At 46.0% G+C, this 19,035-nt stretch overlaps 1 protein-coding gene across 3 annotated transcripts in view; it reads right to left on the bottom strand.

The window, feature by feature from the left end:
- Positions 1-18,810, bottom strand: part of LOC147905977 (vacuolar protein sorting-associated protein 26A-like) — a 129,886-nt gene extending 111,076 nt beyond the window's left edge. For all 3 annotated transcript variants that reach the window (XM_087382575.1, XM_087382583.1, XM_087382593.1), the window contains exon 1: positions 18,660-18,810. In XM_087382575.1, coding sequence (XP_087238701.1) covers positions 18,660-18,662 — 3 coding nt within the window. In that variant the 5' untranslated portion in view covers positions 18,663-18,810. The remainder of the gene's footprint in view (positions 1-18,659) is intronic.
- Positions 18,811-19,035: the final 225 nt, after the last annotated feature.

The raw sequence follows: 19,035 nt of genomic DNA, 5'->3' as shown, positions 1-19,035 counted from the left end.
GTTCACTCGGTCCCAACCAAGTCCGAAATGTGTGTAGCTGTAGTAGATCCTCACGGATAACCTGGTTGACCTCGTGTGATAAGAGGGGAGAAAACGAAGCATCCATGCTGTTCTGGAAGGGAGGTAGTCTATCCATGTGGAGCCCCAATCACTCAAACCATCTCTCTGTACATGCATACCAGCACCTCTGGTCTCCTCCTGCTGCAAGTGGCATAGAAGAGGATAGAGCTATCCATGGTAGCCTGCTATGCCCCGAGGTATAATCCCCATATTCCCTAACTCGGTACAGATACGTGATGACCTGAAATGCACGATCTAGCTGTAAAGGGGGTGACTCAAACTCAACCTAAATGATCTCTGGTGAGGAAAGGATGACTTAACACGAATCATCCGTGATAACATGAGAACCTATAGCCACTCCACACAGGCCCACTCTGTATCCGACAAGTATAGCCCCCAACAAGGGCTGCCGTACATCCCCGCTGGGTGAACCGAGGAGTCAAAAAAAACCCCTTGGTGCGTGGATCCTGAAAGTGCGAGCGGAAGCACTGTCTCTCTAGTCGGGCCAATGAAGCATACCCTCTACTCAAGCGTGCCTACATCGCGGGTCTCATAGTGAAGCTAGGTCCGGAGAAGATAACCCCAAGATAAGTGTATGATGAAACTATCTCAACAGATGACCCCGCAAATGTGAGCTGCTCCTGACGCATGATGGCTCGAGATGTATTGAAGATCATGACCTTGGTTTTACCCAGGTTGATCTTCAAATCATGAGACTCACAAAAGGACTGTAGTGCATCTAGGTGTCTCTGAAGCCCCTCTACTGAGGAAGACAAGAGAGCCACATCATCTGCGTAGAGCAAAATCTAGATTCTCCGGGCTCATGGGATCCCCTGCCTTGTGGATGGGTGAGATAGTGTTAATGGTCCAAGTGTGTGGAAATCCCAAACAAACAGCTTCATTAAAAAGCTTTGCTAAGATCGGGGCTAGGAGGTTAATCCCATATGCAATGAACTCAGTTCATTGCCCCTCATGATCCTTCGCTCGGCCATTATGAAGTTTCATTACGGCATCCTTTACCCCTCCTCTAGTGAAGAGGGTGCAGGATGTGGGATGAGGCATGTGTGAGAGGTTAGGGACTGGCTAATATGAGATGTCATAAAGTGTGCGTGCATAATCAAACCAGATCGAGTTGACGGCGTAAAGCCTTACACTCATCATCGTACCAACTATCACAGGGTGCGGTTTAAGGGGGTGGTGGGCGGGTGGAGCGGGTGGTGTGGGGGAAAGCGTGAATGGCAACCTTGTGTGGTGAGCGGGTGACAAGGGCAGCACGATCCTCTAAAAGGGGTATGAAGTCAATATAAGCGAGAAGTATGTACAGACGGCCAGAGTAAGAAGGTGAGTGATCCCGATCAAAGCGTATATCGTGGTAGGTGGAGTAAGCACTGAGTGGGGTGGAAGGTGCTATGCGAAGATGCTAAAAAAAAGGTATGTATGATCAGCCCCTGAGGAGAGAGGTGCTACAATGAAGTCAGTATTGCGAGATGTGAAGACAGGGGATCCCATGATGTAATCAACAACACTAGAGCCCCCCCCCATGTGGAAAGCATGTGAAACCACCTGAAGCAGGCCATCTGTCAAGACCATTATAGATAATGAGATCATGTATCCTGCCGAGGTCTAATAGGGCCTACCCATAAGATGAGAATGGACCTCGCCTGGCAACCGAAACCCGTAGCATACCTGCGTCCTCAAGGTCAATATCTGGCAGTAGAGTGGAATCATCTCTGAAGTCAAGAATGTATCAACAATGTATCAACAAGAAGAGACGGCACGAAGCAGTGGAGCCAATAACACAGAGATCAAGATTAGAAGACGCACAATAGAGGTCCAGCCCATCACTGCTCTACTCAGATGGGACCGCGTCCGAGCCAAGGTGTCACCCTTGATATGGCCCACCGGATACAGACCTCACGGAGATGTCACCCCCTGCCACAACGAGAGAAAAGTGTAGGTGATGAGAAAAGTGTGGGGAGGGAGGGGGTCTATATAGCAGGGCAGGCAGCCCCTAGAACTAGCCGACTTTTCCAGTCGGTCCAGTCTGTAAAAACCGACCTGGTCAAGGCCCTTTTTGGGGCTGTATCTGGGCCGACCAGACCTGGCTGATCTGGCCTATAAATAGTCCCCCTTTGGTGGCCTTTTGCTGCTGCTTGTAGTGCTCCATGTGCCTCCGTACCATGCTGGCGCAATCCTCTTGCTGGCGCAGTCCTCCATGCAGCTACTTAGCCTTAGCCCCTTTCCCCCTACAGTATCCTGCCCCCTTGTCCCCTCAAAACGAGGGCTCACAGGTGGGGCAGTAACTTTTCTAACACCCCCTCTCAATGACACCACTGTGGGCCGATCCCCATGCGTCAAATGAGGTGTTCCATCTGCTCTCTGGGAAGCACCTTCGTGAAGACATCTGAGATGTTGTCGTTGGTCGGGCAGTATATCAACTCTATGACTTCTTCGTTGATGAGTACTCGAACAAAGTGGTAGTGGACCTCGATGTGCTTTGTCCATGCGTGAAACACGGGGTTGTTGGCGATCGCTATGCAACTCTGGTTGTCGCACATAACCACAGTTGCATCTTCTTGGGCCACATTCATGTCCTCCAAGATCCACCTAAGCCACAATGCTTCACATGCCGCTGTATAAGAAGCCCTCTACTCCGTCTCTATAGATGAAAGGGTGACAGTTGGTTGTTTCTTACTCAGCCATGACACAGCTCCTGATGAGAGTAAGAAACAATATCCAGAGGTCGATCTCCGGGTATCAATGTCACCTGCCCAATCACTATCACAAAAACTTCCCAACTCAATGCCTTTGGTATAAGTGATGCCGTAGGTGCGGGTACCCTTCAAGTACCTTAGCACCCTCATACCTGCGTCCCAATGAGCCTTCTTAGGTGTGGCGGAGAACTGATAGTGCAATCCAACTGCGAAGGAAATATCTGGTCGGGTATTGGAGAGGTAAAGCAAACTCCCCACCAAGCGTCGATATAGTGATGAATCAACCGGCTGAGATGGATCACGCACACTCAACTTCAGACCAGTTTCCATGGGAGTCACTGCTACTTTGCAATTTTCCATCTCAAAGCATTTGAGCAGTTCCCTACTATCATGGGGGCATGAAATTCTAAGTACTTTAATCTACTACAAGACCGTGACAACTTTGGTTTTAAAAGTCCAAGCATGGGCTTAATAATGTGTAATTAAACGCGGCATGGTGCCTAGCACATAAGCATAATTAATCCCTAGGCCCAAAGGCATTCCAAGGGATTAAAAGAGTGGTTGTTGGAAAATGATGGTGTGGCATTTTTAATGGGCCCCCTAGAGGGCCATGTACCTTCAGTGGCCCCCCTAGAGTTCCAGGTGGCTCTAGTACCTTCTACATGCTCCTTTGCCATTCCTGGACCTTCCTGGGCCTTCTAAACTTCACATGTGTGGTTTTCTCTCTCATCTTCTCCCTTTGTTGAGATTTAGGACTGGTTTTTCAGCCTTCTTCAACTGAATTCCGTTTTTCTTCATAACTCCTCACCCGTTCGGATTCCTCGACTTCCGTTTGGCCCGATGGCTTCCCCTCTGCCTCCCCTTCGTAGTGATATGCTTTTCCCTCCGTGCGTTTGGTAGAACGGGCAGAGCTGAGCACTTCTTTTGCTGGTCGAATTTGCAAAAGTGGCTTTTTCTGGACCTTTTTGCTTCTACCGCCTCCTAGGCCTCTCCTCTTGCAAAGCTACAGCTTTCTGTTGAATTTCGAGTGGTCCCACGCGCTGGTTGACTGGTTTTTCTCAGTTTTGGAGGACTTTCTGGCGATTAAACTTCTCCAAAACCTTCTCAATGCATTCCTCTCTGAAGCACGCTTCTTTTGAGCCCAAGAACTCCCATTTCTTCGCGACAGAAGTGCTTCTTTTCGCATTTTTCAATGGAATTCTTGCTGGTCGGCTCTTGTAAATGCTCTTTCTTCATGCCTTTGCACTCCTCTTTGGCTGAGAATGCAAGTGGGCATTGGCTACTATGTCCTCTTGGCGATTGAGGACTTGGTTCGAGTTCTCAGGGCTTGGTGAGTTGTGATTTTGCTGCTCCAATTTCTTTTTGCCATAAGCTATTGGTTGGCCTCGTGTGCCGCCTCTTTCTTGGCTCACAGGTGCCCAGGCAGTGCTACATGAGTCATTCTTTGGTTGGGTACTTTGCTGATTTTATTTTCGAGCTTTGAAAAGCGTTGTGAATGCCATCTGGAAACCACTCAAAGAGAGTGCAGCTGGGGTGCAGTGTGATTGCATCTGGACAGCCAATAAAATTGCACTCGGAAAAGAGAATGCCTTTGGATTGAGCCTATGGGTTAAGTGCACTTATGTGGTGATGGTGTTCTATGCTTGAAAGCCTTGCGAAGGCTTAGTGAATTGGGGCTGCGTGCTCAGTTGCAGGGAAGGTCTCCCAGATGCAACTTGTAATCATTTCACTGTGAAATATAAAGAAATACCGAAAGGGGCGCCACGGTGTTTGGGGCCAATCGGGTGCACCTGTCTATGTTTGTTGAGCAGGGGCATTCTAGCCTCCATCCCTTTTTCAGTGGTTTTGTTTGTGAACAAATGGGTAAATGCCAAATGGTGATCATGCAATGGTTAATGGTTGTGATATATGCTTTGTGAGCTATAAATAAGTGCTGAAGTGATTAAAGGTTTAGTTCCACTGCCCTAGACGCCGGTTTCATTGGTTCCATTGCCAAGATACCACACACTCTTTCTCAAGAGGTGGGCCTCGGTAGTTTGGTGGAAGGATATCTTTGCTGCACTTTTTGACAGCTGAATATTACAACCATAAACATGGTGAGTACCCATGAACAAGAGAGCTCCACAACTCCTCAAAGGAGAAGGCAAGAAAGCCTTAATGATCCAGCTAGTGTACAGTTGCAGGAAGCACAACCAATGCCTTTTGAGCAGGCCACACATGAAGCTCCAACTGAGCTCAACGGTGATACTAGTTCTAGCAGTGAGTCAGATGATGCTACTATGTTAAATGCACAGCTTGCAAGTGCAGTGACTGCTTTGACTCAGCTGGCTCAAAATTTGGCTCAGATTGTGCAAACAAATGCCAAGAAGAAGAAGAAATCAAGAAAGCACAAGCACGGAAAGAGTGAGTACACACATGCATCAACTTCTCACGGCGGACCGCACACTCATGCATCAGTTTCTCATGAGGGACAGCCATCAAAAATGACTCAGAAAGTGACTTCCAAGAGAGAGGAATCACCCAAAAGAGCACTTGAGAAAGAGGTACAAAAAGTACAGCCAGTGCAACAGTATGAGCAGCCAGCACAAGGCCTTGGTTTGGGTACTTCTACTCCTCAAAATAATAATGTGCAGTCCATAAATGTGGCTCAACCACCTCAGCCATATTTGAGGCAGCAACCTGAATATTTTGGTACAGATTCTATCTTTGATGCTATGTTGATTTCACCGCCAATTGGGCATAGAAAGCAAGCCATGTATGACTGTGGGAATGCAGCCAAGCATGCAAGCCACAGCATATGCTCCCATGCCTAATGTTCAGCCAAGCATGGCTCTCCCTAGCGAAGGGAATGCTGCAAATATACAGCCATCTTTGGGACAGCCAATATCAAATGTATATAAAGAATTTAAGCATGGTGGTTCTCATGTCAAGTTTGAGACATATAATGGAGTACAGGAGAGGTACAAAGCCCTCACATTCCTTCAACAATTTGATGCTGCATTTCTTGGGGGTTTGTTTACAGAGGCATCCAAGATGAGGAAGGTTGCCACATTTTTGAAAGGCAATGCACTTAAGTGGTACACCAACCTTATGCTTCATGGAGATGCACCTGCTACTTGGCTGGAATTCAAGCAAGTGTTCTCTTCTACTTGGCTTACTCCAACTTTTGAAGTTGAAGTACTTTCACACTCGCATGACTTGTCAAACAAACTTTGCAAGAATCTTGATGATTACACTAAGAGGTTTTGGGATGTTTTGCTGCCATTGAGCTCTTACAGGCATGTTTCTTTGAAAGAGCAAATAGAGAGGTACTGTTGTGGATTGCCTAGTGAGCTACATGATTATTGCATCAAAACCAAGGTGGGTTCTATGACTCAATTAATTGAGAATGCAAGGACAGCATATGCATGGATGCAGGAGAAGAATTTGGGCTTTATGGACAACAAGAAAGAAGACAACAAATGGGCTGCCAAACACCAGGATAAGGACATCAAATCTGAAAATAAAAATTATGGCAAACAACCGTTTCAAAAGGAAGGAAAAGCCCAATTCAAAGCTGGTCAAAGGCGTGGACAGCCTAATAAACAGCCCCGTACCAAGTTATCTGATGAAGAGAAAAAGTCACTCATGGAGCAAAACAATTGTTTTATATGCAAAGGAGAGGGACACCGCTCTTATGATTGCCCATCCAAGAAAAGAGACAGGTCAGATGATGATAAGAATGGTGATAAACAAGCTGATCGGAAGGGCAAAAGGCCTAAACCTTCCGCAGGACTTCTTCCAGATGTGATTGGGAGTTTGCCACATGCACATGATGAAGAGGAAACGAAAAGACTCAGATGTGCAGAGCATGGGGAAAAATCAGAAATCAGAATTGTTTGTTTTTCTTTGATTCTAGGGCAAAGGCGAATTTCATAACTCCTGATATGGCACGAAGGCTTGGCATCAAGGCTGAGGAAATGGGGCCATCCGGCATGTGTGATATGGCCAACCCTGAACTCAACACACCTGTCACTCCTATCATTGGCAAGTTGAGGATGCATATCTAGGGATATCAGGATGCAGAGGACTTCTACATTATGCCTTTGCCAGAGTGTGATGCTTTGCTTGGGATGCCTTGGATGTACAGGGTGGGGGCTGATGTGCAGATGAGAAACAAGAAAATTTCTTTAACTCATAGAGGCAAAAATCATGTACTTGATGTAAAGTTGAAAGGGGAGTCCATCCCTGTAGTTTCAGCTTCTTGTATTTCCAGTGTAATAAAGCGTCATATTTCAGCGTACTTGATTTTTGTCAAAGAGGACAGTCAACCAGTTCAGGAAGGCTCTACTCTTTCTGCTTTAGATAGAGAAAGGGCTGCTCTTATTTCAGATTTTCAGGATTGTTTCTCAGAAGCACTTTCTCAAGAATTACCTCCCAAGAGGTCCGAGGATCATCAAATTGATATAATTCCAAGAAGCTCACCGCCCAATATACCTCCCTATCGTGTCAGTAAGGCACAACAGGAAGAGATAATGTTACAAGTGAAGGAACTCTTGGAAAAGGAATTAATACAGCCAAGTAATTCTCCTTACTGTTCCCCTGTGTTGCTTGTGCAAAAGAAGGATGGCAGTTGGAGAATGTGTATTGATTATAGGGCTTTGAATAAAGTCACAATTGAGAACCGTTTTCCACGCATTGATGATATATTGGATCGGTTGAAAGGTTCCTCAATGTTCAGTCGTAGGGACCTTAAAAGTGGATACCATTAGATAAGGATACGGTTTTGAATAAAGTCACAATTAAGAACCGTTTTCCAATTCCACGCATTGATGATATATTGGATCGGTTGAAAGGTTCCTCAATGTTCAGTCGTATTGACCTTAAAAGTAGATACCATCAGATAAGGATACGGCCTGAAGATGTCTACAACACTGCCTTCCGTTCATTTGGCTTATATGAGTTCCTTGTGATGCCTTTTGGTTTTACTAATGCACCTGCCACTTTCAATAGAATGATGGACAGAATTTTTAGGACACACAGAAAGTTTGTGGGCACTTTCTTTGATGACATCATTGTGTTCTCTAAAAATGAGCAGGAGCACAGGAAACACCTCACTATTGTGTTTCAAGAGTTGAAAAGACACAAGCTATTAATAAACACCAAGAAAAGTGAGTTCTTTATGCATGAGATTCATTTTCTCGGTCATATAGTGTCAAAGGATGGAGTCAAAATGGATCCTGCAAAAGTTGAGGCCATAAGGAGTTGGCCAATTTTGAAAAATCTGCATCAAGTCAGAAGCTTCCTTGGGTTGTGTTCATACTATCGGAGGTTTATAAAGTACTTTGCAGAAATTGCTTCTCCCTTGCATGCTTTACAAAAGAAAGCTGTACCATTTCAGTGGGGACCAAAGGAAAATGCAGCTTTTGAAGAGCTGAAGCAAAAGTTGTGTTCTGAACCCGTTATTATCTTGCCAGATCTTGCAAAACCCTTTGCTATAACTTGTGATGCATGTGGGAACAGCATAGGAGGCACTTTGATGCAGGATGGTAGAGTGGTTGCATATGAGAGTAGAATTCTCAAAGATGCTGAATTGTACTTGCAAACATACGAGAAGGAAATGTTAGCAGTGATACATGCTTTGACCACATGGAAACATTACCTTCTTGGAGCTGATTTTTATGTGCAGACAGATCATCAGTCACTTAGATATTTTCTCACGCAGAGAAAATTATCTGAAAAGCACATGAGATGGGCTAACTTCCTCTCAATGTTTCATTTTCAAATTGTACATGTGCCGGGTAACAAAAATGTCGTGGCTGATGCACTTTCCAGGAAACCACAGCCTGAAGCAGTCTCCAAGAAACCCAGTGTTTCAGCAGTGAGCATTACTTACAACAATGTGTTAGATGTGATGAAAGATCAATATGTTAATGATGCTGATTTTTCAACTATTTATGATCAGCTTTCTGATGGTCAAAGGCATGATCACTATATGTTGAAAGAGGGTTTCATTTTGATGCATGGACGACTCTGTGTCACTGATCAGATGCGACAGAAAGTCATAATGGAAAGTCATGCTCCTCCATAGGCAGACATAGGGGAATTACAGCAACAATTACAGCAGTGGAGCAATACTTTTATTGGCCATCTTTGAGGAAAGATGTGGAAGAATATGTGAGAACATGCATGGTTTGTTAGAAAGCAAAGTTTGACAGGCAGAAGGCACCTGGGTTGTTACACCCTTTGCCAATTCCGGATAGACCATGGCAAAGCATAGCTATGGATTTTGTGTTTGATCTTCCACATACTCCTACTGGACATGATGGATTGTGGATAATAATTTGCAGGTTTAGCAAACAAGCCCACTTTGTGCCAGTAAGAAAGAAAATTACAGCATATCAAATGGCCAAATTGTTTCTGCAGCATGTCTTCAAGTATCATGGGATGCCTGAATCCATAATCAATGATAGAGATCCGAGGATGACCAGCCTCTTTTGGAGAGGGCTGTTTGAAAATATGGGCACTACGCTGAATTTTTCGTCATCTTTTCACCCTCAGTCTGATGGACAATCGGAGCAGGAAAACTCTACCATCTTGGATATGTTTAAATGCTATGTCTCAGACCACAAAAGCAAATGGGAGCATTGTTTGCCTTTGCTGGAATATGCTTACACACATCCACAGGTAAAGCACCTTTTGAAATAGTGGAAGGTGCCAGGAAGATACCTCCCATTTTGCATACAAAAGAGAAAATCTTCGAAGCTAATCGTTTTGTGGAAAGCCTTGAAGAGGCTTACAAGAAGATCAAATATGCCTTGCAAAGAAGTCAAGACAAGCAGAAAAGAGCAGCAGATAAGCACCGCAGGGAATTGGTATTCACAGAAGGTGATTGGGTTTTGCTGCATTTTCAGAAGGCAAGGCTGAAAATTAAGAAAGGCAAGGAAAGGTTGTACACAAAGCTGAACGTGCGTTACTATGGTCCTCTCCAGGTTTCTGAAAAGATAAACGAGGTAGCTTACAGGCTGAAGTTGCCTCCGCATTGGAAGATACATAATGCCTTTCATGTGAGCTTATTAAAGCGATATTCCTAAGGATTTACCTGATGACGTGCAGCTTGAAGTGGAAGAACAGGATGAACTTCTGGTCCCAGAGCTAATTCTGGCACACAGAGATAGAAAGCTCAAGGGTAAAGTTATCCGTCGCTACTTGGTAAAATTTCAAAATTACCCATCACTTGATGCGAAATGGATGGAGGAAGGTGCACTGGCAGATTCACCTGGGATATTGCAGCTTTACCTTGATGCTTTCCAGTTAGAGCCGACTGCGGTCTGGGCCCCTACTAGTAGTTCAACAGAGCGAGCGTCTAGAGCATTACCTGGTGTTCGAGAGGGGCGTAGCACCTCCACTCCCTCAGTACAGACGGGCTCACCGTGATTTCATGAGGTCGCTTGATGACACTGTATGTTTCATCCGAGATACTGAGCTGACAGTATTTCTACTGTGAGACTTCATGATATTGATGCATCTTGACTATTGATCGCCGAGGATCACATAGATTTTAAGCAGTGTATAGGATGGATGCATGCCTCTCCTAGCCATATTTTCATGGTCTCTGTATACTATAGCTGTGGCTTTCTTGTATACTCTTTCATGCTATATTTCATGCTCACTCCTGTGTTTTGGGGCAGCAAACTGTGGTTTGCTATTTCAAGAGAGGGGTATGTCACGGGGGTGTGAAATTCTAAGTACTTTAATGTACTACAAGACCGTGACAACTTTGGTTTTAAAAGTCCAAGCATGGGCTTAATAATGCGTAATTAAACGCGGCATGGTGCCTAGCACATAAGTGTAATTAATCCCTAGGCCCAAAGGCATTCCAAGGAATTAAAAGAGTGGTTGTTGGAAAATGATGATGTGGCATTTTTAATGGGCCCCCTAGAGGGCCATGTACCTTCAGTGGCCCCCCTAGAGTTCCGGGTGGCTCTAGTGCCTTCTACATGCTCCTTTGCCATTCCTGGACCTTCCTGGGCCTTTTAAACTTCACACGTGTGGTTTTCTCTCTCATCTTCTCCCTTTGTTGAGAGTTAGGACTGGTTTTTCAGCCTCCTTCAGCTGAGTTCCGTTTTTCTTCATAACTCCTCACCCGTTGGGATTCCTCGACTTCCGTTTGGCCCGATGGCTTCCCCTCTGCCTCCCCTTCATAGTGATAGGCTTTTCCCTCCGTGCGTTTGGCAGAACGGGCAGAGCTGAGCACTTCTTTTGCTGGTCGAATTTGCAAAAGTGGCTTTTTCTGGACCTTTTTGCTTCTACCACCTCCTGGGCCTCTCCGCTTGCAAAGCTACAGCTTTCTGTTGAATTTCGAGTGGTCCCACGCGCTAGTTGTCTGGTTTTTCTCAGCTTTGGAGGACTTTCCGGCGATTAAACTTTGCACTCCTCTTTGGCTGACAATGCAATTGGGCATTGGCTACTATGTCCTCTTGGCGATTGAGGACTTGGTTCGAGTTCTCAGGGCTTGGTGAGTTGTGATTTTGCTGCTCCAATTTCTTTTTGCCATAAGCTATTGGTTGGCCTCGTGTGCCGCCTCTTTCTTGGCTCACAGGTGCCCAGGCAGTGCTACATGAGTCATTCTTTGGTTGGGTACTTTGCTGATTTTATTTTCGAGCTTTGAAAAGCGTTGTGAATGCCATCTGGAAACCACTCAAAGAGAGTGCAGCTAGGGTGCAGTGTGATTGCATCTAGACAGCCAATAAAATTACACTCGAAAAAGAGAATGCCTTTGGATTGAGCCTATGGGTTAAGTGCACTTATGTGATGGTGTTCTATGCTTGAAAGCCTTGCGAAGGCTTAATGAATTGGGGCTGCGTGCTCAGTTGCAGGGAAGCTCTCCCAGATGCAACTTGTAATCATTTCACTGTGAAATATAAAGAAATACCGAAAGGGGCGCCACGGTGTTTGGGGCCAATCGGGTGCACTTGTCTATGTTTGTTGAGCAGGGGCATTCTAGCCTCCATCCCTTTTTCAGTGGTTTTGTTTGTGAACAAATGGGTAAATGCCAAATGGTGATCATGCAATGGTTAATGGTTGTGATATATGCTTTGTGAGCTGTAAATAACTGCTGACGTGATTAAAGGTTTAGTTCCACTACCCTCTGAGTGATTAGAGGCCGGTTTCACCTACAATATTTCTCTTGTGAAATAAAGATACTGCTCTTTCCCTGCTTCACCTCAATCCCAAGAAAGTAGTCAAGTACGCCTAAGTCAATCATCTCGAACTCCTCCATAAGAAGTCTCTTGACCTGAGCAATCTTCTTCGTATGATCCCCAGTAATAATGAGGTCATCCACATATAGAATCAATACCAGCCGCAAATCCCCCTTTGTGTCGAGATAAAGATTTGCCTCTGATGGACTCCGCTGAAGCCCGATCTTCTGAAAGAAAACATCTATCTGCTAATGCCAAGCTCTGGGGGCCTGTTTCAGCCCGTATAAGGCCTTCTTTAGTTTGTAGGCTTTTGATGGGGATCCTGGAATCTGAAATCCTAGTGGCTGTGCCACATATACCTCCTCCTCCAGGTTACCATTCAAAAATGTAGACTTGACATCCATCTGAAAAATAGGCCAACTATGATGAGCAGCTAAGGCAATGACTGTCCGAATAGTCACCATCCTAGCTGCGGGGGGCGAAGGTCACGTCGAAGTCAAGTCCTTCTAACTGTGCATAGCCTTTCACCACCAATCTTGCTTTGTACTTGTCCAAGCTCCCATCTGACTTGAACTTAAGCTTGTACACCCATTTAGTCCCGATGACCTTCCACTTGGTTGGTTTGGGCACTAAATCCCAGGTGTCATTTTTCAAAATGGCATCCATCTCTACCTGCATGGCTTCCTGCCACTCTGGAATATCCTTCGCCTCCTAGAAGGAATGGGGCTCCGCAAGTTGAGCCACCAAAGCGTAGTTCATGGAGGGAGTCTTCATGTTACGTTGAGACCGCCGCGCTTCGGAACTGTGCTCTCGAGAATGTCCATGACCCGTGAGTCTAAAGTTTTCAAATACCATTGTGGTAGCTTCTTCTCTGATGGAGGTGCTTTCGAGGTCTTCAGTCGGCTCCACCTCTCGGATGGTGACCTCTGGTGGGGGTAATGCTAGAAGTTCTGGAACCTCTTCTGCAGGCTGTGGCTCGGTCTCCTCAAATATCACATCCCTGCTAATAAGGATCTTCTTCTTTTCCAAGTCGAATAGGCGATAGGCCTTGGACTCTTCACTGTACCTCACAAAGATATAGCTCCAGCTATGGGGCTCTAGCTTTGTCTGCTAATCTTTATGTACATGCACAAATGCTTTACAACCGAAAACCCTTAAATGAGATATGATGGGCTTCTTACCATAATAAGCTTCATATGGAGTCTTACCATCAACAGCCTTGGTCTTGGTTATGTTGGGGATGTGAACGGCAGTGTTCACGGCTTCACCCCAGTAGGCTTTCAAGAGATTCCTCCCTCGCAACATGGTCAACCCTGTCTCTGTGACGGTCTTGTGCTTCCTCTCAACTCCGTTCTGCTGAGATGTGCGAGCTGTAGTGAGCTGTCTCTTAATCCCGTGCTTCTTGCAGAATCCATTTGAACTTGGTAGAAGTGAACTCTGCCCCTCTGTCGGTGCGGAAGGCTTTGATTACCTCCCCGCTCTCCTTCTCTACCTGGGCCTTCCATGGAGTCTTTGAATTTCTCAAAAGCTTGAGATTTCTTTGCCAAGCAGAATACCCACGTCATGCGACTGAAATCATCCACTAATAAGAGAGAATACCGCGGACTTGACCAATGAATTTGTCGACACTAGGCCGCAGATGTCGGCGTGAACCAACTTGAGCGGCTTCTTGGCCCGTGATGAGACCTCTTGTGGTCCCTGTGTTGCTTGCCTTCCACGCAAGACCTGCAGACACGATCACTGCCTGCAGTCGATGAAAGTCCATCCACCATCTTTGTCTTCTGCATCTCGGAGAGAGTGCCATAGTAAACGTGACCGAACCACTCATGCCATAATCTGGATCTGCCTTGGTCCCTGTGCACCAACAGAGCGTTGAGCCGATACAGTCCATGCTCCTCGACACCTTGAGCCACCACCTGTCCGTTTGCCTTGGATGTGACAGTGACCTTGCCGTTGTCGAATAAGATTGACATATTGTGCTTGTTCATCTGACTGACTAACAATAGGTTCTTGCACAAATTTGGTACATACAGTACACCGAAAATCAACTCCTCGTTTCCTGCAGTCGTGATGAATGGAATACTACTAACACCCTTTACACGGCATGACCGGTTATCCCCAACAGTGACCTTGGAATCGGAATGCGTACCTTCCATGGTTTTAAGCCACTCCTTGTTCGACATGTGCTTTGAAGCTCCATTGTCCACATACCAACCTTCCTCTCCTTCACTGACTGCATAAGCGGAGCAGTACTCAGTGATGATGAAGAGAGCACCGGTCGTGACGTTTGCCGATTCGGATTTTGGCTCCTCCTTGGACTTGGACGACTCCTTCTTGAGATCCGCCGCCTTCTTGCGGCACTCTTTAGCAGAATGACCAAGCTTCTCATAGTAGAAGCACTTCATCTGCCTCTTTTTCTCTGCATCCTCGGTCTTGCTTTTGTTCTTGGAGTCTTTGAACTTACCCTTGCCGGGCTTGTCACGAGAGCTTCTCGTCCGATTGAGTAAACAATTTTTCCCGAGCCTCTTCCTGCAATAGTAAAGGCCCAAGCTCCTAGAAGGTAAGAGGCTTGGTCCTCTGTCCTGCAATGACCGTAGTCACGAAACTCTTAAAACTTCGAGGTAGCTTGTGTAAAGTCAACAATGCCAGGTGACTTGAATCTACCTTCTGACCAACTGCAGCGAGCTGGTCCCTTACCACCTTGACTTTTGTCAGATGGTCATGAACATTGTCTACCTTAGTCATGTCCAGATTGTACAGTTGATGTTGGAGCATCAGAATTCGAGATGTATTGTCAGTTTCAAACAAATCCTTCATAATAGCCCACACCTCTACAAACGTCTTGGCCATCTCGATCTGTGGAAGAACAGAGTCCGCCGTGGTCCCAATGATTAATGCTAGGGAGTGGGCATCTCTCTCTTCCCAATTCTCAAGCTCTTCACCATCCACTGGAATGACAATCTTCCCCTTGCTGTCCAGAACGTCTTCCAGTTTTGCCTCCACCCCCATTGTTAGCTACCACAACTTCCGGGCCACTAGATGGCTCCGAATTTTCATCTTCCAGATTGGGTAGTTCAACCCGTCTAGCTTCCCTGACTCTCCAAAGTTCGGGATGGTGAATGAGAGGAATCTGCAGGGGGAGGAAGGAAGAGGAGGGGCTGAAGAGGCGACAGTAGAATCTTTGTCCTCATCCTTACTGTAATAAAGAACAGTAAACTGAAACTGAATTTGCCGCGAAGAACTTGACCACGCAACAAACCTGAGTGTCAATTAGAGTCGGCTACTTGCTGAGGTACTCCGATCTAGAGCTGTGAACCTAGCTCTGATACCATGTTGGAAATAGAAGATAGAATCACTCACACCTCACTCCCGATCTAGCTCATACAACACTCAAAGAGACGGAGAAAGAGAGAGTCAAAACTCAGATATATATTCTTCCACAATCATGGGCAGACAAAAAGCTCAACGGGTGAGCAGGTACAAACAGCCTTTAGTAAGATCGATCTTAAATCTGACTATCATCAAGTTTGTATGGTAGCAATTCACTAAAAAATTTTAGAATCCTACTCTTACAGAGTATAGGAAACCAACAACCCTGAAGGAGCAAATTAGAACCTTTCAACAAAACCACACTTAAACATACAATGCTACGATTTAATAAATTTAAAAAAAAATAAAAAAGCTAAGCCTAAAGAAAGACTTAAGATATACATGAATTAAGATCATTCTTGGTATTGTATAGCTTCTATAGGAAGTTTGTCAAGAATTTTACATTCATTGCACATCCATTGATAGACCTTCTCAGAAAAGCCAAGCATTTATTATGGACCAAGCGTCAAGATAAATCTTAGAGTACATGGTGGAGAACTCGTCTCCCTCGTGGATCATGGAGTTTAAGGGTTTAGGAAAGCATAGGAGTGGGAGAGGAAGAAGGTGTACGAGCATGGGTGAAAGAAGAGAGAGGAGGAAGGAGGAGGAGGGAAGAGGAGGAGGAAGGGGGAGGAGAGAGGAGGAGGAGGAGCAGGGAGGAGGAGGAGGAGGAGGAGGAGGGAGGAGGAGGAGAAGGAGGAAGGAGGAGGAGGGAGGAGGAGAGGGAGAGAGTGGGTTGCAGGGTTGGAGGAGAGGGGAGAAGGGTTGCAAGGTTAGGACATGGGGCAGTCAGCCCTAGAACTGGCCGACTTTTCCAGTCGGTCCAGTCTATTAAAACCGACCCGGTCAGGGCCCTTTTTGGGGCTGTATCTGGGCCGACCAGACATGGCTGGTCTGGGCTATAAATAGGCCCCCTCTGGTGGCCTTTTGCTGCTGCTGGCTGGTCCTGGTACTGCTCCATGTGCCTCCGTACCATGCTGGCGCAATCCTCTTGCTGGCGCAGTCCTCCATGCAGCTACTTAGCCTTAGCCCCTTTCCCCCTACAGTCTCCTGCCCCCTTGTCCCCTCAAAACGGGGGCTCACAGGTGGGGCAGTGACTTTTCTAACAGTCCTAGGCTTGGTTACCAGGACGCATTGTGATGTGTCTCTTTTGTTTGTGATTCTATTTTAGCTTTATATGTTGAAAAGACATGGAAAATCTCTGTGAAATTCATGTTTACAAAATAAATTATGATGAGATTTATGTAATGTGACTTTGCTTCCACTTTTCGTTCGAATTCTAAATTATGTTACCATTTTATGTGTTGATATTTTGAGTGGAATTATGGTAATTGGGCTTTTTCCACTAACCTGCTCAACTTTTACAAAGGCTGATTATGCTACTGAAGACTGAAGAGACCACTTGAAAAGGCTCAGCTGTTGCTGAAGGCTAGACTGCTATTGGAGGTGGATGATCAAATGGGGTGAAGGCTGCTTTTATAGTATGCTGCCCCCTCCTGATGTCACTTAGGCCATTACAAATAGGGATCAATGCCCTACTTGTGAGCCCCCATATGAAGGTGACATCTGGGTATGACAATGGGACCACATGCCCATTGCAGTATGTGGGCATCGGGATGTGGGTATTCTTCTTAGAGCTTTGGTGTATGGGGCATCAGCTATGTTGGTCTGTGCCTAGAATCCACCTGGGACTGACCTGCTAGCCAATCCACATTGGACTTCCATACATGAGGCCTTCTAGGGCTGTTTTGGACTGCCACTTTGGGCAGACAAAAGCCAAGGTATGGGCGTTTTATAGGCCCACTCAGTGGCCTTGATTGGGGCTGGGCTGGTCCGCCAATTAGGGTTAGCCTGGAAGCTCTAGTCTGCCAGATCTGGTTGGCTGTCTAGGCGGGTAAACTCCTTCTCCCAGCCTAAAAATAGGAGGCCATTTGTAGTTCTTCACACTTCCCACCGAAGCCCCTCTATATGCATGCAGGACAGGGCGGAGTACCAGCAGTTGTACAGGTATGTAGGCCTTCAATTCTGAAGCACCCTTGGCTGTGTGCAGTGAGCAGCACTTGCCCGCATGTGTTCATTTTGTACTTGACAGTTCAGTTCCCAGGAAGATCCCTTACAGACCAGCTTCCACTGCTACGAGGGCGAGCTTACTCCCCTAATCTCTGAAACAACAGAGTCCGTAAACCGACCTGGTCTATCCTTTCTGTAAACAGACCAGGTCTGTCCAGTCATTGGTATGAAATAGCAGTCGCCTTTAGAGACAAGGTCCAGAGTAAACTAATGATCTACGAAAGAGTATAGAAATTGCCACCATTAGAGTGGTTCCGACTATAGATCAGGGTTAGAGGGGGAGGGGGAGGGTGGAAGATGGACCACCTTGGAAACCTCAACCAAACGGTTGGAAAGCATTCGAAACCACTTAACGTTTGTAAAACAGATGAAACCAAACATTTGATCGTTTCAAGCGTTTGGAAAGCTACCAAAATCATAATCAAATGGTGACACGTGTGCCCATATCAACTAGAGTGATCATTGTGGCAGAATCCCCAATATTCCCGGGAGACGTGATAGCATTTTCTTGCCAACCACAATGGCAGTCCTCAAAATTTGCAGCCTCATATATATTCACCACTTTCAAGTTTAAATGACTTTGAAACTTTTCAACCAAATGCTACCAATTCCACAGCAGATATTCATAATTCCACGGCAGAATTTGAGCTAGTCCGCAGCCGATCCACAGACTTATTATAGTCTCTCTGTTGCAAATCAGTTTTTCGATTGTACCGAAAAAATGGTATTGTTCTCATTTAAGACTTTAAAGAGACCTCTCCGCAAAAATGTACCATAAATATCGAACACGCTTTCATTCCATCTATACAAATTAAGTTTATGTTTCCAGCCCTAAGTTCCATAGAGAATCGTGATCACCAAATCCTTTAACATTAGCCCCTGAACTGTCCAAGTTGGACCGCATGGGTTAACCACCTTCCCTACGGGCGTGGCTGGCTCACCATATGTAGAGAGACAGGGAGTTCAGGACCCTCTGAGGGAATTCTATATGTAGTGGCCTAAAAGTGCCAGCTTGTACTTCGCAGAGACGGACTAAAAATTTGTCACTGGAGTGTAGAATGCCACAACTCCTCATGCAGGCTCAAATCGAAATGGCGCAATTCAGTATTGGCAGCCGATGTTTTAACCAGGAAAAAAACAGCCAAAAGCCTCCGGAAAAGCAAATTCTTTCGTAGATTCGCAATGCAGGAGTGAAAATTGTGTGCGATCGCAGGAATAAAGACATTGTGACAGAAGCAAAAAAAAAAAAAACGAGGGGACTAACCATGGCGGAGGTCGATTGCAATTGTGGGCGTGCTGCAGGGGTGAAGGGAGGAGGAGAAGAAGCTCAATAGATGGAGATAAGTCCATTCTGAGATGAGGGTTGGGGGAGAGACGCCATAGCCGGCTAGGCTCGTCAACCAGTTCGAGCAGCACTCGAGCTGCTCGTTTTGTTCACACCAGCCGCCATCTTAGAACCTGTTCCCACGCTCACAAGTGCGCTGGCGGATTCCCCTGCCGCCGCCGCTGTTTGAGCATCGGTGCCCAACCCGATTGACCGTGGCGGCGGACGGTTTCGTTCACACCTGCTTCCACGTTCGAGCTCTTCATCTCGCTCTCTTGCACTCGCGCATCCAGCGTGCGCACGAGATGCCAACTCG

The sequence above is a fragment of the Dipteris shenzhenensis genome, chromosome 1 (assembly GCF_047967505.1).
Source record: "Dipteris shenzhenensis isolate YYH24624 ecotype China chromosome 1, Dip_SZ_1.0, whole genome shotgun sequence".
NCBI lineage: Eukaryota > Viridiplantae > Streptophyta > Polypodiopsida > Gleicheniales > Dipteridaceae > Dipteris > Dipteris shenzhenensis.
The sequence above is the reverse complement of the archived record's forward strand: the minus strand, read 5'-3'. Positions and strand labels throughout refer to the sequence as shown.